Source organism: Calliopsis andreniformis, chromosome 12 (genome assembly GCF_051401765.1).
Source record: "Calliopsis andreniformis isolate RMS-2024a chromosome 12, iyCalAndr_principal, whole genome shotgun sequence".
NCBI classification, from domain to species: domain Eukaryota; kingdom Metazoa; phylum Arthropoda; class Insecta; order Hymenoptera; family Andrenidae; genus Calliopsis; species Calliopsis andreniformis.
In genome coordinates, this window is record NC_135073.1 from 12468163 (window position 1) to 12493850 (window position 25688).

The window sequence follows — 25688 nt, forward strand, 5'->3', positions numbered from 1 at the left end:
GAATCACAAAATTTCAATTGGATCTCGATTGAAATTCAAGCGAAAGGAAATTTCAGTCCTCGAGAATAAAAGCTATGGTTCGATGCCAGTCACACGCTCAAACGAGCTAACAAAATTATGCACCGTGCGTGGCTCAACTTGCATAATGTCCAGGCGAATTGTGAATAAATAGTTGCAGGGTGAGAAGCGGAGGGACAATGAATCGCGATATTATGCGTCGGTTAATTGTGGCTGCTGCGATTTGCACATGACTGGCCGAACACCGAGGGCTCTGACTCGATTCGCCATTTGCACTCTTGAATAGGGACTTGGGGCTGTGAGCGAACCAGAAATGACGAGCATTCGTCCCGGAAATTGGGAAAATCAGCTGGCCCTGATCGAGAGCTCGCGCAACACTCGGTGAAACCGTACGAGAGAAATGTTTGCAGGTCGCTTAGGAAGTTTCTAATCTCGAGCTTCGACCGCCGAAGATCGCTCGTTTCGCCCATAAACGCGACTGTAACTTCGCTATCGGACTTCGGCCGAACTTCGCCGATAAAGTTTGGATCTGAAAATTACGTAAATGCCGCGGATTACGACGTGAACTGAGTCTGTGATACGGACGTGATTCTTTTGCTACTTTTCAAGTCTAAAACGTGATCTGTTAGCTCCTAATTTTTGGGTTGCTTCAGTGATTTCTACTGTGGCGAGAATCTTGGAAATATTGTGAAAAGAAGTGAAGTTTTAGGACGAAGTATTTTCAAGATGAAGACTTTCTAAATTGATCGTAACTTCCAAAGTTAAAAGCAGTTGAAAGTTGATGCAGTGTATTAAATTGCAAATTAAGAGATGTACTTTACGCTACTACTGCCTTTGGAAATGTTTGAACTTCAGATTCTCTGCAACTATGCGTGATCTTTCCAGTCCAACAAACACGCTTCGAAATGTCGAATCGCAGCAGCCAAGGCATCAGGCCAAAGGATCCAGCTGCATGTATTCCAGAAATTGGAGTTCGCGTTTATGAGCCTGTGCTACAAAAGTACTTCACTAGAATGCAACTTTCTAAGCTTAGCTGCATGCTTCTAGCGCCCATGTGCCTCGCAAGTTTTTATGGATGTTACGAGGAGGATAACGAGGTCGTAAACCTTTGAATAAAGCTAGGTATCATTCCATTACGCGGAGAGAGCATTAACTATGTCAAAATTTCTAGCAATAAAGTTGCGCGACCAACTAATAAAGTATCCGCGTTTCTGTGACACTTGGCTCGCGATCAGGTCATTATACCTTCAGAAATCGAGAAAAATGGAAAATAGAGAAAGACTGAGAGAGAGAGGAAACGGATCACGCCCGATGAAACTTCGTCGTTCATTTAAATTAATACAAAAGAGTGCGAAAGTAGGTTTAAGAAGCTCTCGAAACTCGCGGAAAGCTCTAGAGCAACTCTGAATATTTCACTGGCCTGTTAATTAACAGACACCTTTCCAGGACGTGAAATTTGCGAGGCGAATTTCTACAGACTGCATTTTAGCGAAACATTATGAAATCCCTTATTCACTGAAAATCTTCCGCTCTGTTTGCGACGCCGCAACTGTGGGAAGGGGGTAGGAAGCTATGGTATTGGTTTATCCTGTTAGAATTTACGTCTTGTATACCCTAATCTTCGAGCGAAACGCTTAAGTAGGGCACGCTGCCTTAGACGATCTCTAAAAACCACTAATTGTAGCACTTTGAATATTGCTCTATATTCGCTAAATATTAAATCGTATGAATTATTTAGAAATCATTATTATTTTAAATTATTACTAATAGTAAATTGATGTATACTGGAATTGAGAATTTTTAACTTCTGATAATTTTTTACGAAGGCACGATGTAGGTGTCAATGCACACAAAATGTTAGTTAAATGTTATGGCCATTACTATCCTAGTATTTCGATGTTTTTCATCTGTGTACCTACATATAATCTGAATATTAAAAAACTTATGCCTGTAAGATGAAAATAGGTAATTTTCATTCCTCCAGTTCTAGCATGAAACTATCTCTAAGTAGAATAATACGTGTCCCTGAACAGACGTCATGTAAGTGAAATAACCTCCCTCCTCGATCAGACATTTCCTCAGTAGTATAACCCTACAAATGATCAGCCATCAAGGAAGTAGAATAACACTACTAATTAAAAAATCTCAAATTAGCGTTCTTCATTATAGAAACAGGATAAATCATAAAGAATTCATCAAGGTGCAGCTTAAAGTTTTTTCTCAAAGAGAAACGCGTTAAATGGTTAACTAAGCACGACACAACGCGATACGATCCCGTGGAGTGCAGCCCCTACGTGGCTTGGCGCGTTACTACCCCTTTAGATCATAACAGGGCGTGTTCCGTCTTAGGCGGATTCCCGGAAGCGGCTTTGTAACGACTCCCTCCGAAACTTCGAAGCAAACTTCGTCCCACCCACGCGGTTCGGTGATCAATTTTTCCTTGCCCGCTAAACGCTCGCTGAATTCACGAGGCAACCGAGAGGGATAATTTCGATCGATGTGGAAGCATTATCGCCTCCCTCCTAATTAGAAAGTTCGTGGACCGGCAATTTGCTCGGGACACGGTTCTTTAACCACGAAAGTTATTTTTCGGTGATTCGAGAGGAAATGTACTTCTAATGAAAATATCCGGGAGAAGAATCCCGCTCTTCCTACCGACGAGCGCTGGTGGTGCTGTTTCAGCAGTAGAAAGTGGGGCGTTTATGGTACTTTTTAAGGTGCTGTAGATTCTCTTCAGAGCTCTCGATAAAAAAGGGAAAACGGTATTCATTAAATTTGCTGCTGTGTACCTATTTACGAAGCATGTGATTATAGATAATTATTTGGAGAACCTAACTAAATAGGTGCCTAGTAATGTACAATATTAGAGTTCGTATATTAAGAAAAAACAGTAAGGAGCAATAACTGTATCTCTCTTAGAAATACTGAACCTTGAGATCCTACAAAATTCTAAAGGGGATATTCCTCAAATATATATTTTTCACACATCAATTCTAACTAAAACCTCTGCACATCAAACTGAAAAGTGTACACCATAGTAAATAATTTTTTAAGAATTTCTTATACAAAAGAAACATCTCAAATTTATTATTTTTCAAGCTGTGAGCGTGAAACTGCCACTCTCGAATGAGAATTCAAGGAAATGGTCAAAGATAGCACACCACCATTGAGAGAGCATTAATCAAGAAAATTGCGAAAGCTTCACAGTCGTGCCCGCAAAAACTGCAAATGCATTCGCGTTTCCCTCGTCTCGAGGATCTAATGAACAACATCCGCATGACTTTACATACTCCACGGCGGCCGCATAAATAGTGAATTCGTGTCGGTCGGTGGAACGCACATTTTGCGCGACCGTTCAACTTGTTAATTACCGAACTACAACTACGTTTACGCTGTTATTTCCATTACAAAGCGATACGCCTTCATAATGCAGGATCAGCCAGGGTCATATTGCACCGCAAATTGCTCAGCGTCCCTCGTCTCCTCTGGTCAGCTCGCGAGGAACCACCATCCAAGAATTTCAAGTAGATTTACTAAATAACGAGGTGGCCCTCGCTGAACTTTCCACAGTCGTAAATTTATTTTAATTTCTTAGAGAAGCACGAGGGGGTCGTGCTTTGTGCTGGGAATGAAAATAGAAGAAGCCACGGTCCAAGTGCGAAAGGGGAAGCTGTCGTCAGATTTCAAGGAAAGAAAGGTACAGCTGGAGTGGATAAACGACTCGAAATTCCGGGCTTAATGAAACGTCGCCCATTGCTTAACCTGACTATTCTTAAAATATTGACTCCCTTTATTCCTGCGACTGTCTCTTCTGGCTACTGTTCACAGATTCATGGAAGCATCTACAAGGTTTCCTTTAAAGGAAATCTTTTTAAACTGACGCTCTCAGGGTTCAAAAAACTAAATTTGCTTCTCGAGCAAAATTCACTTCGTAGTTAGAAAAATGTAGACGTAACTATTCGAAGACTTAGATTCCTCTTTTGCCTGTCAATTAGAGGAATAAACGTTATCCTTTTCCTCTGTCGGCTTTGACCGAGCACAATTCGAGTTCATTGCATAGGCTTAACGGGCCAGAGTTCCCTGGGAAAGAAGATGTAGCGTTAAGTCCATTCACTTTACTAGCTGCACTCAGGCAACTGTGTCCCTTCCATTCGGATTTCAAAGGAGCTCCCTTCTTTTCTCGTCTTCCGCCACTGTTCCTCGAACACGTGTCGCTGTATACATGGGTCCTAGGAAAACTCGATCCGAATTTATTCTACTGCGAAATGGTACCCCATCTGTATACTTAAGGTACAGCTGCGAGGCTATCTGGGACAATTTTAAATCTTGAGATACTTCAACGAGTTGCATTCGAAATATTTTATAAATGATTCATGACACGAAGTGGGGTGCCTTGAATCGTAAATATAAGAATTTAATTAACCATTTAAACACTTCGAAATATAATCCTTCGTTGAGATATCTCTGTGAAGATACTGCATCTTGCAAAAGTGCAACTTGTAGATTAGCTTTAACCTGAAATTTCTTTTGCTGAAATTAGCTTTTACAGAAATTTCTGAGATAATTATGAATCGAACTAAAACGAAGTATTTCTGAAAACTAGTGAACTAGCAAGTGAAGTTCTGAGTAATTGGAAAAATGATGTTATTTCTCCTTGAAGGTAAAATGATACGATTACGCTGAGAGCTCCCTAAGACCTAATTTCACGAATTCACTTGCATAGAAGTTCTAAGCGACTATGGTGTAAACTGTTGCGACCAGTTCCTCGTGCAATAGTCTGTAAACTCGAAATGGGTTCTCCAAACATCGCGATAAGTGAAAAAGGGGAAAAGCGTGTTCCAGAATACGCTAGCTTCAGGAACAAGGATTTAAACGCGCACACGTTGCAGAACCATTTCCAGCTTACAAGGAAAGAAACCATTTAATTATTTTTTGGATTACACAGTGCAGCACGTTTTCGTGTAGCTCGTGTCGACAACCGTAATTGAAAAGCTCAAAACCGCAATTACCGCGGTGCATAACTGTAACTCGCTTTCACACGTCACGTAATCGCGTGAAAGGCGACTCATGACGGGTCTAAGGACTTAACTTCCGCGGTGCATCTGAATTGAAAGTCTTTGAGCACTCATAGTAACAGTTTAATAAAGACTCGCATGCACTGTGACTAAATCGAATAATTTACACTTTCTGCTGCCTCGCGTGCTACCTAATCGATTAAAGCACTTTTAAAAGACAGTTGCCTCCCTTTTCAGTCTCTATTTTCAATAAAATAGAGACAAGACTGTGTTCAGACTCTTAAATAAATATTTGACTTGAATTTCAATTTTTGAGTTCTGTTAAAAGCAGAAAAGTGTGTTAAATATTCTCTTGAAAAGTGGAGAATAATTCAAGATTTAAAATATTAAAAAATAATTCTTTAAACCTGACGATTAACCATCTTCGCGAGTAGCTAACCGTCAGTGCAACGTCGGTGCATAGTGCACTGTTTAAAGTTTTTTCTTCCAGTTCTATCGAATATCCGCTTCGAGACAAGTTTCAATTACTTTCGCTGTAATATTTTCACGAGTATTTTTAACAGAGCCTGACAAGGTTCACCCAGCAACTTCGCGAAACGACGTTCCCTAACTTCTTCGCGAGTTTATGCTAAGCAGTATGTTGAAACTTCACTTATTAACCATAGTCAAAATCACCTAACACGATCGCGTTCCACCCGAAATTCAAAAGCAGATAATCCTGACGTCGTTCCATGAGGAACTCGAATATCCGTCGGACGCTCGGTTATCTCATGTCGCTGTGGATGAAAAGGTCTCAGGCAATTTCCTGTAACCTCAAACTTCCCATTATCCGCAACCTCGTACAATTTTCTTTCATTTTTTTCAATATCTACTTAGAGGAAGTATTATATAACGAAAATGATAGTGAAAGAAAAGGTTTAATTGAAAAATGTTTCACTTATATTGTACCTACTCCTGAATACAACCATAATATTTTCTAATGTTGGTACATCATAGTGTTTCATAAAAATAGAATTCTAAAATTATACTACCTATTATTATTTTTCAAAATACTTTATGAAATGGATAGGCACAATCGATATTGCATTATAAATTTTCTGACATTAATATGTATCTACAACAACAGTGTTCGCTTCGAAAAGAAGAAATTAACGATTCGAGAATCCTTAGGTAATACGTCAGCCCTCTAATCCTTCACCTCCACTTAACCATCCCCTCGTCTCCACTTTCCTGCCAAATGAACGAATCGAGAAGGTGGTCGAAAACAAATCGTGGCATTTAAACCGCACTCGTCGTCGTTGTTTGCGCTGTTTGCACGGCTGTTAATGAGTACGACGTGTGCCACCTGGTCGGCATGTAATTACTCACGGGATTGGTCGTGGCCGCGTTTAATCGTCGCCCGCGAATCGACGATCTGTTAATGGACAATAGTATAAACGACGGAGTAAATGTTGGACGATATTTCGTTTGAACCAGAATTACAACCAGGGCGTCCGTGTGCGCGTGAAACACGTTCGAAACATTGGGATTATCGTTTGTCGACGAACAGTAACTCTTTGCCAGAACCGGTTTTACGATTAACCATTTCAGCTGATTACGCAGATCACGATTCGTTTTCACGAACAGTCACCCCGGAAGAGCAGGATTATTTCGATTCGGTTCGTTCACCTTTGTTTTTCTCCTCCGTTTTCAATATCGAAGGTAATTTCTTCGTTTGACCGCGGAGCAACGCAAAACAATTTCCTGCGCTTCGTCCATGAGATAACACCTCTGTAAACTCTGATTTGCTGGTGGAGGAAATTGTTTGAGAGCTGTTATGTTTTAATTAAACTACGCCGAAAACTCGGCTAATTCCGCGATGGTCTCGATAAAGCTGATCAACGAAATTGCATTTGCGCGATCGCGTTATAGGCTTTCGCTCGCTTTGCTCTCATGTTCAACGAAAGCTGAGTAACGACACGTTTCTCCGCGATTTTTATGGTTGACTCCTTCTCTGTCGTCGATTTTCCAGGAATAAAATGCCTACATTATGGAGGGCTTTGCAAGTAAGCGGATTTAACAGACACTTTAATGGGAAAATAACCTCTAATCATTCAGATTAACATCAGAGGAAAATGTGAAATTTAGTGTTAAAAGAAGAGGCGAAGCATCTGTTGCGATAGGGGTTGCTAATTGGATGCTGATTTTAAGAGAACGGGCGAGGCAACTGTTGCAATAGGGGTTGCTAATTGGATGCTGATTAAGTACACGATATTGTTGTTACTTCGTCTGGACTAATTGTAAGTTAAATCGTATACACAGAATTCGAACAGTCATCACTTTCCTCCATTCTTTCACTACTGATAATCACTAAAATAACTTCAAACCTAGTCACACAACAGCCTACTACGATAACTAACTATATTTCTTTACTACCTCATTATTTTCTTCTCTTTTTGTTACTATTTACTTTCTCCCTTCTTCCTTTTACTTTGATTTTCACTCTCCATATCATAAATTATTACTACACTTTATTTCACTATTACTTCCAATATTATTACATACTAAGAAGCTATCTCGCATATTTGAATAAATTCAAATTAAAAACGTTTCATCGCCACACGAGACGCAGTATGCAAGGGAATCGTAGCGCAGAATATCAACAAGCCTCCCTCTGCAGCGTGAAAAAACCATGTGGTGTGTTCAGACGCTAACAAGAGGGAGCAATTTCAGGAAGGAGACACCATTCTGCGGAAGAGTATCGCGCAGAAGTTAGAAGATTCGCGTTATCGTCCTCGCGGGTTCTTACGTCGGATGCAAGCCCCTGGTCGGGAACAATGTTTTCCTTCCATTATGTTTAATTGGACGGCACACAGTTCCCGAGAAGAAACCCGACTAAAAGGCCCGCTAACCGAAATCGCCGCGGGCGACCTGAACTTCTCGACGGTCCGATACGCTGAAGTTCACCAACTATGCCAGCGGAAGAAACCTTAAAAGTTAGGGTGAAATTAGAGCCACGAGTTCTATCTGCGGCAGCAGTCGCAGCTCGTTGTTCCCACGGTCCCTCTGGTCCCGAACTTTCCGCCTCTGTGTGGTTTTCGAAAATTGGCTTAGCGAAAGTGAAACGAACAGTGTCAGCGAGAGAGTCGTTCCTCCCTTTGAGCTGAGAGAATCACCCCCTAATGAGTCAATCTTTCCTAGCGGTAATTACGAAGCGTGCTCCGATAACGAGTCACGTTTTTAATTCCTCGATTAGGCGCAGAACAGATTTTAACAGACAAATTTTCAATCTACGGGACGCTCGATCAACTTCGAAGTTGAGGCGAAGTTTCACGAAGCTTGGCGGAAAAAATGGGCTTCATTTTATAGAAGAAAGGGCGAGGATGGGATTCCACTGAGGCAACATATCACGAGTTATCTAAACTTTCGACAGGAATGTTGCTATGCTCCTTTTTTTGTCTGTACGTAAGGTTGCCATAAATGTTCCCTCAGAGTTCAAACTTAAATAATCTTGAGACCCCTTTTTTGCCCGTCAATTCTTCTCCATAAAATCCCCTGAGATTCCCAGATCTGATTTGTTAAAGTACCCCTCAGGCGAAATCCATTTACGTATTAAGACCGATTACCTCGCGAGTTCCCATTCATAAATTTCTGAGAACAAGGCGGATTAAAAGTTCACGAAGCAAATCGTTTCCAACTCACGTTTCAACCTCGGTGACTCTCGACCGCCGACTTCATTCCAGGGTCCACATTTCGCCTGGTGGCTCGCGAGTTATTGCATTATGTATCATGGCCAGACGCGTGTAAGTCTGGCACCGAATAATCGGATCGCGTGGCCCCGTTACGTCTGCCTTGTCCCCGTGTCTCGATAGCAAAAGCAACGAGGGTCACCAAGAAATTCCGTGATAGGAGCGACCGAGGCCATAAAACCGTATTACGCGGGACCGCGAGGGAAGGGCAGCAGGTCGAACAAAGCCAGCCGACACTCGGCCATGTTTCCTCGTCATATCGTAAAAGCACAGTAAAGAGGGAACAGCGAAACTGCCTCCCAAGCTATCCACTAGCCCCGACAAAAAAGAGATCGTTGCCCGTACGAAACTGAGTCGAAAGGGAACAACTCGCAGACGAATATCTCGCGCGTGTCGTTTCTATCCCGTACTTCGATCTATGGGGAATTTATACGCGTTTAACGAGCCAAAGGAATTACCCGCTCGTTTCGGTGAAACGAATTACCCTCGGTCGTTCTATCGTTGGCGACAAGCTGGTCGAAAACTGGGTCAGTGGTCCGTGACGATTCTTTGGGAGACAAAGCGAGCAATTATTCAGGGCGATTAAAAAACTGTGGTTCGAAAATTTGCGAGTGGACTTTGGAAGGGGGGAACGTGGATGAGTACTTTTTTCGGTGAGCCTTTTTTGGGGCATTGAATGTCCTTAGTTGAAGGGATCCAAGTGTCCAGTATCGTGTTACTAGTAGAATCCATTAAGGAATGGAGGACAGACGTTTTTGCTTTCTGTGCTCACGTTGTATAGCATACTATCTGTATACCATTATCTAGTGGTTGAAGTTGAATAATGGTTGTTTGGGCTACTTTTCCGATGGACATTGATATTGCATTGAAACTTGCGTTCACTGACTCGTCTATTCACTGAAACTATCAACATTTCGAATCTAGTAAATTGATAGCAAGCACGCGCATCTGTTTACGTATCTATCGGGTTACATTAACTTGATATATTCATTTCCCAGACGTCCTTTAAACTATTCTAGCTATCAGTTAAGCTAGGTTGGTATACCAGTCATTGCACTTTTTGCTGCACCAATCGTGACACTGACAAACATGTTATCAATGTGGTTATCGTGCATCCACGAAATCCTGCTAAATCTCCATTCATCGATTGATACCCAAACACATCGAATGATATGACATTCGCCTCAGTTATATGTTAACAAACGAGCGCGACTAACAACGAGAATGGTTTAAAGTGAATAATTTGATCGAATAAATTATCTCGATCTCGTGATTATCGCACCTCTGATTATGTCGGGTGAAAATAATTATCACTGTTCGCGACACCCCCATGAGCGATTAATAATCCCCCGATGCATCGCGTTTCGACGTGTCACTTCGCTGACAATTACTCCTAAGCTATTTTATCGTGTAATCACTTTCGTTTCTCGATGAGGACGAATCGAGTTATTAATATTTTCCGAAAAAGTCGATCGAGACTTGAATTCGCCATCTATTACTTGCTGTTTTCTTAACCTTCTTACTTTATACTATTACTGATGCATAGAAAATTAGTCCAAATATTAACAGTCTAACATCTTATTATATTTATTTGCTTTGGAATACTAATTTTTCTCAAGTAATATTATTTTCTAATATTAAAATTTGCTGAATGTTATTGAGGTGTGTCCAAGTCTATAAACATTTTTTTAATTATTATAAAAAGACTAAGAATAAAAAATTCTGCCCTATAAATTCCCCTGCACAATACTGCAATCTATTTTTTCTCGTTAACTATAAAAAATATTCGCTACATCTAAATAAGAGAGTACGGGGAGACAAGAAAAATTACTTGGTTCAAATGAGCCTCCACCTGCATAAAGAATTTTCTTTCAATAAAATTTCATTGGTGATGTCTCTCTAGTGTTTCACAAGAAACAAATGCAAAACATGGAAATAGGAGGAATGCGTTCCTGGTATCAACCGTTGAAAGCAGCGCATGCTGAAATAACAGCGTTAAGAAACTTTGTTCGTAGCGAGTACGCAACATCGACGAAAGTAAGACACCAAGCAAATTGACGCGGGAAATCTGCAACGCGGAAATGCAAGTCTATTTTCCATGTCAGAGGGGTCAGGAACTTTGGAAGTAGCTCAGGCGAAGCGTAGACCCGGAAGTACCGCGACGATTTCGGTACAAGTAACGCAAGATTCTATAGAACTTGTATTACCTTTCTCTCCGCTGCGCTTCGTATCAGGAAAACGTGCATTCGCGATAAACAATTTCGTCCAATTTGCATAATAAACTATACGCAATCCGTCACTCAGAGGATGAAGTTCAGACGCATGATTTACGTGCATCCAACATGAAGAGCACTATAGAGACTGAAATAACAGGACGTGAGTCTTCAAAGCCTCTTAATGAGGAGAGGAACTAATTTTCTTCAGCTTTAAGTAGCATTATAGCATGCGAGAAGAAGAAGCTATCGAAGAAGTAATTACCGCGTTACATAATTAGACTTTAACTACTCGTAAAGGATCAAGCCAACTCGCAAACTATCTTTTGTCCAACCTGTGTGCACTCACTCGAAGATGATAATTAAACCGATGATTGGATGCCTGCTTCTGAATAATGCAAGAGCAGTTTTTCAATGTAACCCGCTTGTAACAATATATACGAGAAGAATTAATAATCGACCAATTTTCAAAATAAACACATATTTTAATGGCCTGAAGCGAGATTCATGATATCCTAGACCCTATACAAGAAATAAACAACATGATGAATATTGTGTTAAAAAATTCCTATCGTATAGAACAAGAATAAAAGAAGCTAAATCATTTTCTATTTTTCTGGGAAGACACAAAAACTGACGTGAGCAATTTTCATTATGTAGTTCTCAAGTACCTAAATACTTGACTACAACCCACATAAACATCCCAACTACTTATCATAAAATTCAAAAAATCATAGTTCTCTGTTCAAAGATTCTCCATCGAATCAATAATAAATATTCAGCTCCTGAAAGGTCCGAAATAAAATAAATGGCGCAACAGTAAAGCTTAAATGAGGGACCGCGGCAAGTGGAATGCGACCGCAATGATCAGACGGCCATTTGGTCTTCGTCGTTTACGCGGCAGGAAAGTCGAAAATAGTTTTGCAAAGGCTGCCAAGTTGGTTGCGCAAAAGTGCAAAAGCGTCGACCGCGTACGAAACGTACGAGTTTAATTGCAGGTTGAAATGGACGTGAATGGAGCACTCACCCCGCTTGGAAGCGTGAAAACTGTCCTGCGGTTTTATCTCCTCAATCTGGGCGCTCAGACGAGACTTGGGCAGGATGTCCCGGTTGGCGTTGATCTTTTCCACGGCATAACGAAAGGCCACTTCCTGCTTGTCGTCCGACGGATGAAACAGCCCACCTGGGAAATCACACATCCATATTAAAGCGCTACTTTGACGCGAAATGTCGCGCGTGCTGTGTTTCTTATTTTCCTCTCCAACCACTTGCACCCTTTCTTTTTGCTCAAATATCTACACCACGGTATTCAGCCTTTTGGGAGGCGACATCTTGGATCCACTTCGTCCCAAGTTTGTCCGTTTCAAGTATGAAATATTCAATTTTCTGTCTCTACTTTCCTGGGAAGAAGTGGATGCAATGTAAGCCCCTGTATTTGTGGTATAATATGAAATCATTAACAGTGATAGTTCGAACTGGTATGAAAGCTCACGGTGGATTAACAATGTAAACTGTATTACATTACAGAACTCGGAAGACCTACTTTGAGATCTCTTCCAAGCACAATAAGATCCGTTTGGGATAAAAAGCTCGTCGCTCGACGTAGGGCGAAGTAAATGCAAGTCGTCTACGGAAGAACGGATAAATAGTTCTCTGACTGCATTAATATGCAATGAACGTAACGAGGGGGACAGCGAGGAAGCAAGGCTTTCGAAAAAGTTAGAACACGGAGCGCGTAATATTATGTAGACCGTGATAAAGCAGTCGAGGCGAGTTAAGAATTTAAAAGTACAGTGCTGATACAGAGTCGTTTTGGAATTATCATTCTCTTCTAGTCAATTTGCCAATAGAACTGATTAGAGACACACAAATTTATGATGGCAGAGTGAAACAGGGCAATGTGCTCACGGGGCCTTCGTAAGACTGATAAATAAGAAAGCAAACAGCACTGTTAGAAAAAGGCAGCCCTCCAGAAGGATGTGCATCGATCCACGTGCATGGCGACGCTTCTCGAATTCGACGCTGCGGAAGGAATTGACGCCATAAATTGATTTTAATCTCGTGCACGTCATAAAGTAACCGGCCGAACAGCTGCGCCAGCTTGACTCCACAATTTATAGAATTTACGCGATAGATTTACGTCTCTCGTTAAGGGCGGGCATCGATTAACTTCGAGGGGCGACGCGGGCCGATAGTAAAGCATCGGACGACAATGGAAAAAGGACCATAATGGCACATACGAGTCCGTGTCACGGCAGCAAGATGCGGATGGCGCGGGTTCATTCGATAATAAATTATTTTCTTTCATGGCATATGTGATAAATTTTTTAATCGAAATTCAAGTATAGTAGTGGCTCCTGAGTGATGGTGTATGGATCATTTGAAATGTGTCTGAAGGGGTACGAGAAAGTTAGGAAATTTTTGAGAGTTTTAAAGACTCGGTAGAGGGAAAAATTTCTTTAAATATTTAAATATATGTGAAGGAGAATAAAGTAGCTTTCCTTGACTTGTAAATTAAAGTAAAAGATTAAAGAGGATAGATGCTCTTGGTAATTTCCATCCCACATAAAATTTGTCTTCTGACTCAGCTGTATACAGCTGTCTGACCGCATACGGACCGTTTCTACTGACTCGCCTTGTACACCGTTGCATGGCTGGGAACCCAATCCTAACTGTTCATGGCCAAATAAATCAAACTAAACTGAGTGCACATAAGCCCAATAAAACTTGAATCTCATTATTTGCACAAAACCATACGATTATATTCAAAACAATTGCATCAATATTACAAAAAGGGAGGTCGATCATTTTTCAAATATATCAAAATTTGTCCCTCGAGTTCTCAATACTGAAACAATTGAAATTTCTCTCTCCATAAAAACCCATTTAATTGCACATAAATATCCTCAGTAAATAAAAGCGTCACCCACAAGCCCCCATCATACGCGTAACTTCATTTCGTCGATCGATCAGGTCGAAGTCGCGCAGTTGCTCCGTTCTCCGGTTTTTCTTCCAATGCATACAGTGGCATCGCTTTGCGTAATTAATAGGGCCTGAATATTCATTGATTGTTAATGAATTATTTCGCGACGGGTAGCTCCCGTTCGTCGATTCTCGACGGCGAAACAAGAACAGTGAATTGATACGCGCTTCGATACGTCGATGCCTCGTATCCGGTTAACGTCGCGCACAAAACGCCCTTTTAATTAGTAGCGCGAGAAATTTCCGGCAAATTGTAGTGAATAGCGAGGAAACAAGGCGCGTTCTGAAACGAAGCCGCGCTTTAATTTCGGCGGTTCCGCGAATAAAATCGTCGGGGGAATTATTGACAATTGATGGAGACCCGCTGTTGCACTTTCGATATTGCCGAGCCATGGAATTCATTAAAAGCGGGGGCTGTCGGATAAATATGAAAATACGCTGAATAACCTTAAATATAGTCCACGGACCGATGCGGATTTTCAATGATAATTTGGCTATTGATGCGTACTCGATGGAATTGAGTGTGCAAAAAATGTAATTCTATGACTGTGCCGTTCCATTGAAATGTCTGTTCATTGACGAGGATTAATGCTTGTCTCCCAGGGGACATTGTTGCCCAACTATGGCGGTAAACTGGGAATACGCGCTATTGTTTACTCGGAAGACGGCTGCGACATATCACTTTGACACGAAGTTTACGCGTACAGCGTTACCTACGTTCCCAACATTCCGACAACGTGCGCACTACTCCGTGATTCTACTTGTCTGTCTGCGAACGACAGGTACCACTTGCCCTGAGACTATGCAATTACACGCGATACTCTGTGCAAGGATATTACACCAGCTACAGCGGGTACAAACTTTTTCTTTTTTAACTATTGTATGACGAATGCAGGATCACCTTGACCCTAAATACAGTACAACATATTAAGAGTCTAAAATAGATGTTCAAAATGCATTTTTACATAAAATTCCCCAAAACTAGTTAGCAATATAAATTCTACTATAGATCAAAATGACTTTGCACTCGTCTCCCGCGACCATAGTAAACCATTCACCTACCTAGGGTTAATTTCGATTCCAAGTATTTCCAAACACAATACACGAAATTAAAACAACCTCTAACCCGTATCTCTAGCTTTCCCTAATATTCAATGAACCTCCATCGACTAACTCACATTCAAATCATACCGTTCCATTATCCTCCTTATCAAACCATGCCCGTATCATGGGATTACATAGTTCTCGGATCTTCCTCCTACAATCGTTATCTCGAACCGCCTCCGAGTTCAGGGAGCGAGATTCCTCGGATGTCGGCCCGCCGCGAGTCGGAAGACGTATATCGATTACAATTTCATCGCTACGACGTCATTTACCGCGAGGCAACGAGTGAAACGGGCGCGAAAAGACACGAACGAGACAGGAAAGGCGACGAGAGACAGAAAGAGAGAGGGGGGAAAGAAAGAGAAAGAGGGAGAGGCTAAGAAACAGAGAGCTAAATACAGAAAAGAAGAGAGAGAGAGAGAGAGAGAGAGAGAGAGAGAGGAAGAGATAAGGGAGGCGATAGAGAAAGCCTTTTAAGCGAGAGAGGGAGACTGGGAAAGATACTCACCTATCCTAATGATATCAGGAAGAGCCGCGGCGTGGGCGGCGAGGAGCGCCAGCAGGAGCCACCTCGCAGCCATTTCCGGTTCCGGTCCGCCCCACCGTCTCTCCCCTCTTCGCCACCGACGCCACCGCCGCCCCCTGTGCCCCCGGCGGGAGCCTGTGCAGCCTCCCTCCTGCCGTAGGGACTCGCGCCGCTGGAAAACAAGATGGGACGGTGGGTTCATTAAAATGCACCACGCAGACCTCCGCGTCCGGCCTGAATATATCCACCGTCTAAAGCGGCGACACTCGCGCGCCCGTAACGCCGACACCGTAACGACCGGCTTCTGACGGATCAGAAGTCGTCGACGTCGGCGACGTTCGCCGCGTCATCGGACGGAAAGCAGGCCAGGGAATAATGAGGTAACGGACAGAGCTCACGGGGAGCTGGCGACGTTTCTAAAGGTGACGCCACGCCATCCCCGCGAGAGACCGAGACGCGCTTTAAATCTCCCCGTGTCATCCTTCGATCGAACGGTTCGAAGTGGCTGTTGTGCTGGAATCACCGCGGAAGCTTTTTGTATGGGCTGTCGCTGTCGGTGGATGGTGGGTTCCTTGACGATGAATGGGGGTAGGGGAACAGGGAAATGGGGCCTCGCTGTTTCTTTGTGGAGAGTGCACCGGCGCGGATGAATTTTTAAAGAGGGACACGGATCGGTGGGGCGAGCGAAGCTCGGGATTAGGGTTGAATCGATAGATCTTCACGGGGAGATCTCGCGTATGTTTATTTTAATTTTCAGAGGAATCTTTGAGTAATTTTGGGAAATTGTCGGGCTTACGAAGAATGTTCGTTGATTGGGGATAGAAAATTTATTAGTATTATCGAGGACACAGGTGTAGGATTTTCTTAAGAGTGAAGCTCTAAATATTATATGGAATATATATAAGCATTGAGTGCAAAAGTGGACTACGCCATACTTTTTTACGAAATTGAGTTAATAGCTTTAATTTGTTACAAAAAAAACCTTATATTTTGGATCCCTTATTTTTTCGATTTTTTTCAGTAGCGGAGTTAGTAATAATTTATTTAACGAATAAGAAAGCATTTAGTAACGCTCGTAATAGAAGTCGTCTGAAGCTGATAATGTTACAGAAAAAGTCCAATTTTAGTGATTCTTCGCATTTGTTCACATTGATCAAAATTCTATTGATACAGTTAAATTGACCATACATAGTCCTAGGGTGTTATAGACTTAGCCCGTTGTTGCTCTCAATGCCTCATATATTCTCTGCTTGGAAAGAAATATTGTTTTCAACAAATCTTTTCTAAGCCTTTGCATTTTCCAATGACAAATAATGTCCACTGTGCACAACCATACAGCGCAGGTATTAAACCCTGCAGCGACGAAAGAATAAAATTTTTAGAAAGCTTTAGCGCGAGGGAACGTGGTAGTCATCGTCCCTCTGTTAAAAAAGGAACAGGGAACGTCACGTAACAGCCAGACGCGACTACACTGAAGAATAAGTAAGACAGCGCAAAATAAAACGGCCTGAAATAAAGGCAACGCCACGCGCTTTTTCTAAGCTGCTGGCTCGAGGGTGTTTCCAACGTGCAGACAGTTTACAATGTCAGTGCGTGTGTAATCCTTGCTGCAGCGAGGGAGAACACTGCAGTCGGTGTCGGTAACCTGTTAGAAATGGCGAGGTCCGAAAAGAATGGGTCGACTATATACAACTGGGGCTGCAGACGAATTTTTCGTTCTATGGAAAAGTTGCCCGATGATTTTCCCTGTTTCGTTTGCATAACCCACAATTCTCTGGCTGACCCGCCGGTCACGATTCCAAAAAATGATGTTTAACTTTCGATCAACCCATATTCGCAAAATTTCCGGTATCGACGAATCCCGCGGTACGAAGCGGAACAGGTGGATTCGATGTAGAAAATAAAATGGTTCGAGATAGGGAATTGAATTTTTCCATGCGAAGCTTCACTGCCGGAAGGAAAAATCAATTTCCATAATTTCTATTGTGGATAATCTTTTAAAACCCGATCCCTTCTATTGAATATTATAATTAACAATTAGGTAATGGCACTGAAATCGAATAACTGTTAATTAAGCTCAAAATTAATAGTGTCACGGTTAAATACAAATTCGAAGAGACACGAATGGCCGTCAATGTATATAGATTGTAATTGGAAATCAAATGGAACACGACAGAGGGAAATGAACACACGATCCAGTGATCAACCTGGTACATTCTGCAGGTGGAACAAACAGGCAAAATTGAGGAGTGAAAATTTAAAATTGTACATCGATGTAGTACCATAGGGTACGGAATCGAGTATTCAGCCATGAGTACTTCGAGACACTTATCGCCGACCAATTTTCTCGCCTCGACAGCCAATTCTCTTTCTGCATAATTTATCATCCTTCTTCTCGTGATTCTTCCTCCTCTAGAGCGGCATCGCCGTGAATGGCACCGCTCGTTCACCGAAACATACTCGTAAATTTTCAATGCATAGACGAGCATCGAGCAGTCAATGATATACGCGCGAGCGCCGATCATGCATTGAGGGATACGATGAATCGTTATCATAAATTTCAACATTACAATTCACTGCACTTCCCAGCGCAGTTTCGCGGAATATTCGTCGAAACGCCATTCGTAAATCTATGAAATATTACGCAGAGTGCAAAAATTTACCTTAATCTTTTCTAAAAATGAATTATTGAAACACTCCGCAGAACATTATGCGTTGGTAACAAATGGAAATAGAAGTGAATTAGAAGACTGGATTTAGTATTTTATGGAATCTCGCAGATTAAAGTGGACCTAATTTTTAGAGTAGATATATGAAAATTTGTGATGAGAGTATAGGGTCCATAGAATTGAGCCAGGAAAATACACTACATGAATCTAATTTTTTTACCTTGACTGGATCAAAATTCCGTAGATTATTTTGAAATAAATTGATTGCCTAAATTGAAAAATACAGATCCAATTACTAAATACAGGAACAGATGAAAACAGATTGAATTATTAAAAAATACAGATCAAATTTCAAAAATGCTATAGAACAATTTCAAAACATTTTAAAAAGTTGAAAATTTGATTGTCATTCAAAAGGAATGACCAAAGCCACTGACATCAAAATCAGGATATCGATAATACATGTTTTAGCGTCTGCTCTCTCGAAACCTAGTAGAATACATAAACAAACCATAAAGCATCCACTTGTTCTTACCATTGCCCAATAATTCCTATCCGAAGACTTGAATCACAGATTCGAAAGCACCCAATCCCACGTATGAATAATTTCAGCAGACGAAATCACGTTCGCTGCAACCGTACGAGAGTCATCCGTAACGAGAGCAGCCTTTAATCCGCACGTAACAAATGGGCCAATTATCAGGCAAGCCTCCCTCGCTCCTCGTGACCCATTCTCTTTCCGCATAATTTATCGATTCCCCCAGCAAGCTGGCGGTTCTTCCCTCACAGAACGAGGCCGGTTCATAGGCCACGTCGCCGCGCATCCGTGAAATTTCCAATATAGACTGAAACATCCGAGATCGCCGCGATATCGCCCTCCCGCTGGCGGATACCCGCAATCGTGATCTCTCTGACACGTATTCCCCATTGATTTTCGTCGTTTCGCGCCGCCTACGCCCACTCTAGTTACACCCGCGCGCGAACGTTCAAAGGCCTGATACGGAAGTGCATTTGGGGCAACGCATCCACCCTGAAGATTGCGTCGCGAGAGGCTTAGCCCAAGGTCCCCCGCGAGGCGAGAGAAAAGACGCTCGGGAGGAGCGGTTCAGAGTCGTTCGATACCGTGGACTGAATTTTAATGAACCCCCTCCGCCTTTGCGCGCTAAGCTCCTCGTGGATCCGATCCCGCGTGCCTTGACGGCATGAAATTTTTATGAAAACACGGATCGTTCGTCTCCCTCATTCACCCCCGTGCGCCTCGACGCGAGGCGACCATCTGTCTCGACTCACGTCGGGACGTCGTTCCGCTGTCGAGTAACAAGGTTTACGTTCCAACGCCTTTTCCTCGATCATCATAAGCAGCGGGAGCTGCTTTGTCGGGGAGGCCAGGATCCACCGCGACCTCCCTCTAGGAAGCCGATATCGACGCGTTATTCTTGCGCTACTCCGATGACAGGGTTCGATGAACCCCGTGACACGCTCGTAAATACTGTGTTGATTAAGAGGAGCACCGAGTTGAAATTATCTGGGAAAAAAGGAGAACGATGGGGGATGTCGAGGCCTGAGAGGGGAACTCGATTACGAACTTTTCTGAATCATCAGTCGCGATAGTTTGAGAAGGTTAATAGGGGGCGTAAATTTTAGTTTTAAGTGGCTCGCTGATATTGTTGCAATCTCGTTTCCATTCGGAGTGAACGTTTCCTGCGCTCACTCTTTGGCATTTTATTTAGTCCCGTGCCCTTTGTCGCTGGCGATAAAATCGACTTTACACAAAGGTGTTTTCCTCGCGTAAGTGCTCCCCGGAAGGGAAGACATTCGCGCGGAGGTCGTAGACTTGCCTGCCTGGGAAAACGTAGAGTTCTCCGTGCGAGTTTTCTCGCGCTTTCTCTATCTTTTCCATTCCCTTTTGCATCCAGCACCCCTGACGATCGCGCTGAAATCGCTTCTCCTTCTATGAACTTTCTCTACCCCGACGAACCCTCGCAATGAGTTATACGAAAAGGGAAGGAAGAGTGGCTTTTAGGAGGCGTCGAAAGAGACTAAAGTCAAGTGTATTGCTGGTATATAGGGCGCGAAGAAAGCCTTGAAATTGTTTTAACATGATGTTCGAGCTAGGTCAAATGACAGTACTGTAACTGAGTCGAGAATTAAGGGTGACGAAACCCCTGCTACGATCAAAAAATCTCCCAAAAAGGTCTAGGCCCTGATTTGTCAGAGAAAGTAGGGATCGTCTATCCCTTACTCTTCCCTAGCCACTATCCCTCAAATTTCATGCTTTCATTCACTTAAACCGTTCGTGGGAAACAATTACGCGGATCAACGAGTCCACTGGCCACTCGTGCCGCTGAGAGATTTCCAGTTTGCGCATCAGCCGCAAATGGCGCAAGGATTTGCAGGATCCGCAGCCTTGCATTTGCGTAATCCTTGCCCTTCCCTCTAGGCCACTTCATCTCCTTTCTAACGGATGAGTGCCAAGTCGCACTAAACACGTCACGGATCTGTACTCGAATTGAATTAAATTTATTGTCCAGAGCAGAGCGTGTGCGTAATTACCCCGATAAAATAAAAATAAATATTTTTTAGTGAACATCAGATTATATAAATTTTCTATTCCTTTTCAGGCTGAATTTTTGACTATTTTTATTTCAGCTATTTTATGAGTTCATATTTTATTTAGAACTCGGAAGATTTTGTATCATGCCTTTTTATGTCAAAGATTCCTTCATTCATTGCTCATGAATTGGTAATTATAAAAGTAGAAAATTTTAAAAACTTCAATTCCTTATCCATTTTATCTTGTATATAAATCTAGATTATTCTCAGCCAGATGGAAGCATACGCTTCGCCATAAGTTACATAGTAGTTGTCCAAATCCCTAGCAATGAAGCACAGCAAGGTGCAAACAGTGAATGAAGGTGTCAGGAATTCGTGAGCCTTTGAATATGCATGAGACCAAAAATTACGCGCATACAATCTGATCTTCGAGCGGAATAAATTGTAAAAGCGTTTGAGCGTCAGGTGGATAAGTCAATTAAGGGTTGCAGACGATTCGCGCGAAACAAATTCATGATCCTCGTCTTGTATCGATTGTCTTCCAGTCTAGCCCGCCGGGGATTTCACGTGGAATTTCGCCAATGAAGCGCTCCGTGAAAGCCAATAGCCCGCGACTGACACGAATTTTACCGTAATTCGATTGTTCCGTTGCCTCCTCGATTATCAAATTTCACTTAATTATTCTGCCACTTGTGCTTCCTCGACTGGAAAATGAAGCATTCAAATGGAATACCAGATGGTCCTGATAGATGTGGAATAAAGGTACAGTAGTTTGAAGAAGTGTGATCAGGGATATGCTCTCCCTTCTTTTATCTTGTAATAAATTACAATACATTATCCGAAAAATGAAGTGACGAAATGAGGTATTCCTAACCAGTTACAATTACTAACTTCCTATTGAATTCTTTCTGACAAATGGTTGGCTATCTTATGACTCGAGCGTAATTCAGTCTCCCAGAATTTGCATCCCATTTGCATCAATAATTCTTCCCTTATCTTTTCCCCAGAAAAGATTCAGCGCTAAGAGGATGCTCTACTTTGAAGTACCCAAAATATCCAATTCCCCTGTTTTAGAACGTTCGTACTTACGACTTCGAAATGAAAAGAAAATAATCTAACCCCTTCAAAAATACAATCCTTTAATTCTAAAAATCACATTTCGAAAACACACTACTCCCTTAATACCAGTGAATCATAATTGTCAAACTCCTGTCGTCTCACCCAACAAAGACCCATTAACATCCCTAAATGACTCCACACATTCTGAAAACCCATGAACAATCTCTACCTAGGAGAAAGGTAAACGACCGCAGAATCTATTACAAGAGAACGAGATATCGACCAACGCACCGAATATATTGACTCAACAGTTCGCTAGTCGAACTTTTCGCGTTAAGCTCACCCCCAGACACCCCGAGTTACGCATCAGCGAAAGCTCGTGGAATTTTTACGTCCACGAGCGCCTCGATGCCTAGGCGTCCTGGCATCTCCCGCCCAGAGTTCGCGAGCGACGCCTACGCCAAGCTGCAAAGTTGGACGAGAGATGCACGTCTCCGACGGTTCATAAAAGCTCGGCGGATGTAGAGTTTACGTGCAACCACGGGTCGCCATTTACACGTGAAAGCACGGAACGCGGAAACGACACGTGCTTCTTGCCCCAAGTTTATCCCGAAAAAACGAAAGCCACCGAGGGAATCGAGGTCTTTGACGGCAACTTTAACGCGGCGTCAAAGCACCGACGAGAAGGTAATTTTCTTTTGCTCCGATCTACGACGTAATTGCGTTAGGGGAGCTTCGTCGTCGCGTATTTACGCGAGGCGTACAGAATGTTGCGTGTGTTCTGAAAATAACGATATCTTGTATATTGTGGGGAAAATTGTAACCTCGATGATGAAGAGGAAGGAATACGTTCTAGGGGTGGAGGAAGACTGTTTCTTGGAAAACATGTTATAGTAATATACGTAAAGGATAAAGAAAGACATTTCTTCAGTAAGATGAAGAACATATTACAGATATTACAATTGTGAGAACAGTTAAGAAACCTAATCACTCTGTACCAATTTTGATTAAAGAAATGCTCTCCAAAGTCGATGAATTTTTGAAAAATTTTCACAAAAGGAGCTTGAATTTTTTCAAGCTTCCCGCATGAACCCGCATCACACCATCCACCATACCTGTCACGACTATTTTCTGCGTGTACAAAATTGTTTCCGCCACGATACACGAGTGTCCTCTGTGCATGGATATTTGCTCGAGTAGGTACACGAACCGTCGAGAGTCATCGCTGGCGGGCAAAGTGTGCAGGCGAATCGATCAACGTGCTCTCAAATCAGACTTTCTGTAATAGTACGCCGTCGGGCACGAACGAAAAGGGCGCCGAGGAATTAAATAAATTCGCGGCGTGTTAATTAACGGTAATAACGCAGCTCGTCTGATTAAGTTCGTTGACCTGACCTTTAATCTCGCCTGAAGGTATTACCACTTATAAAATATTCCGCTTAGCCCTCGATACGTCGAAATTATTCAACTTTCCACTGTATCGATTTTTTTTACGATACTTTCAATCTGGCGTTAATTAATAAGATTCGATTAACGGAAAACTCGTATACTAAGAAATAATAGAAACGCGAATTTTCTTTATTTTCTTGAACGAAGAAGTGCTCGCGATATAAAATTCATTAATTTTCAGGAAAATTCCTGTTATGTTGATTAAAGTAGGGTCGAAAATAACGAGGAAGAAGCTTGGCGTACCGAACCCCAAACGCAAGTACGTGCCTCTCGTTTATTGGCTGGAAGATGGATCGCGCCAATATTATGTAAGTTATTGATGGAACGATGGTTTGCCTGCATTTAACGTTGAAATGTAAAATATGCTAAGAGAGTTCGCTGAGTACGGTAAAAGCTATAGATCCTGTAAATTAATATCTATTTATTACAGCGAAAGTACTCGCCAAGTAGTCTTATTTCCAAACAAAAGAAACATGAATACTTTCCACAATGTAGCAGTCCCGCATGAACCAGTTTGAAGTTTTTTTCTGTCGTTGAGAGGTATTTCTCACAAAAAGTTATTTCACGACAGCAAATTGCAATCGTTGCCAGAGGCCGACAATATATCCACAACTGTGTAAGAAAGCATATAATTCAACAAAAGTGAAATGAGCTCGTTCCAGTCGAGATTTGAATAGCAACACAGTGTATGTATAGAATCGGATTTTTCTACGCGGTAATAAAATGCCAGTTGCCTGTTCCCTATATTCAATGCAGCGAATTGGAGGGCATTATGCAACGCGGCTCACAGTAGTGAACAATTGGTATAATTCAATAGAACTGCAACAGAAATGGCGAAAAGTTGTCCCACGCGCGTTTCAGCGATACATTTTCGAGGCAAATACCGATTTCGGTCGGCGATTTTATTGAATGATAGAAACTGCTCGATACCCCAGCTAAACTTCTTGTTGCGCAACGCTATCCAATTATTGCACTTCCCCTTTGCTTCGTAACCAGTCCTCGAAAATGCACACCGAGCATTGATCGAAAACTCTATCCATTTTCTAATGTCCACCATCTTCGCGTTGGTATTCGTGAGGCAGAAACGTTGCAAAATTTGGATGACAACAGGGTTGGTCGTTATTTGCCTCGTTGTCACGCGATACGTGTTAAATTTTACGAAGTTTATTTTTTCGCGTACATGTTACGTTATTTACGAGTTACGTCACCTTTTCCCCAGCGATTTTGTATAGCTAAAATTTATGTGGCTGAAAGCAACTGTTACGTCATTCCCTGCAAATCAGCATACTAGCATTTTCCATCGTTAGTATTACCCTCTATATTAATTAACTGTGAGGTAATTATGTGCTGTTCCTTGATTTCAATTTTATACGATGGATTTTACTGGGAATTTGTAATTCGAAAATTCTTTTAATTATTTTCATTGAAGGCACTTTATTTTGATTGAATTTCTTTTTTTAAATTACTTTTTCGTATTCACAGAGAGATACTGGTTTCGAATGATATCAGCGTACCTCGGTTTCATCGGCTTTTAGTATCCTTTCTTGCAAAATGATTCAACTGTACATACAACTAATGGATTCTGCATGCTCGCTCAAAGTCCAATATGCTGTTATTCTAATAACAAATTATAGTGTGAGAATATTCCGTGGGCAGGAACAATGCCCTCGATTAAAGGCACGCACAAAATGCACGTAGTATGTACATACATTCGCAAGTTTCTGTCGCCACGACGACGGGGCACTTTATTGGCCCTGTGCTCACGTACCGTGCATTAAATTCCACAGTTTTATATTTCCTCGCCGAATTTTCTGCCACGCGCATACCGAAAAGCTCAACGAGCGAATTCCAATTAATTATCTTTTGCTCTCTGACTTCCTTTCCCCAGCGAGTACATAAAAATGACGAAAACAAAATAAAATACTGAAAATATTTGTTTTAGAAGACGAAGTTTAACAATCCTCTAAAAATGATTGCAATCAAATTAAAAATATTCCTTCATTAATCCTTTAAGGGATCACTATTTTTCTCTGAACTGCTTTTAAATGATTTTTAATCTAATTCTCTTCGAAATCTACACCAACTCGCTCCAACCTATTTGAATTTATTTATATTTTCTCAAACTTCCCCTAACCTTCTCCGACACAAAGTTTACTCATCCACGTACTGTTAGTTGAGACCAAACATTCAGCACGCTCAAAAAATAAAATAAAAGCACGAAAATATTTTTCGCATTTAACAGCGAATTGTTAAACAGAGCAAACTGTCGAAGAATGGAGAGGCTTTTTATTGCAAATGTGGAATTCATCCCGAGCGATGCGTAACGCCTACTCTTTTGCTGACCCACATCATGAACAAACTACACTTGTAAC

At 41.9% G+C, this 25688-nt stretch overlaps 1 protein-coding gene across 4 annotated transcripts in view; it reads right to left on the reverse strand.

Annotated features, from left to right (window-relative positions):
• Positions 1-15716, reverse strand: part of Kair1d (Kainate-type ionotropic glutamate receptor subunit 1D) — a 157083-nt gene extending 141367 nt beyond the window's left edge. For all 4 annotated transcript variants that reach the window (XM_076389483.1, XM_076389486.1, XM_076389485.1 and 1 more), the window contains exons 1-2: positions 15569-15716; positions 12002-12157 (exon numbers count right to left, since the gene is read on the reverse strand). In XM_076389483.1, coding sequence (XP_076245598.1) covers positions 12002-12157; positions 15569-15641 — 229 coding nt within the window. In that variant the 5' untranslated portion in view covers positions 15642-15716. The remainder of the gene's footprint in view (positions 1-12001; positions 12158-15568) is intronic.
• Between the last annotated feature and the right edge of the window lie 9972 nt (positions 15717-25688).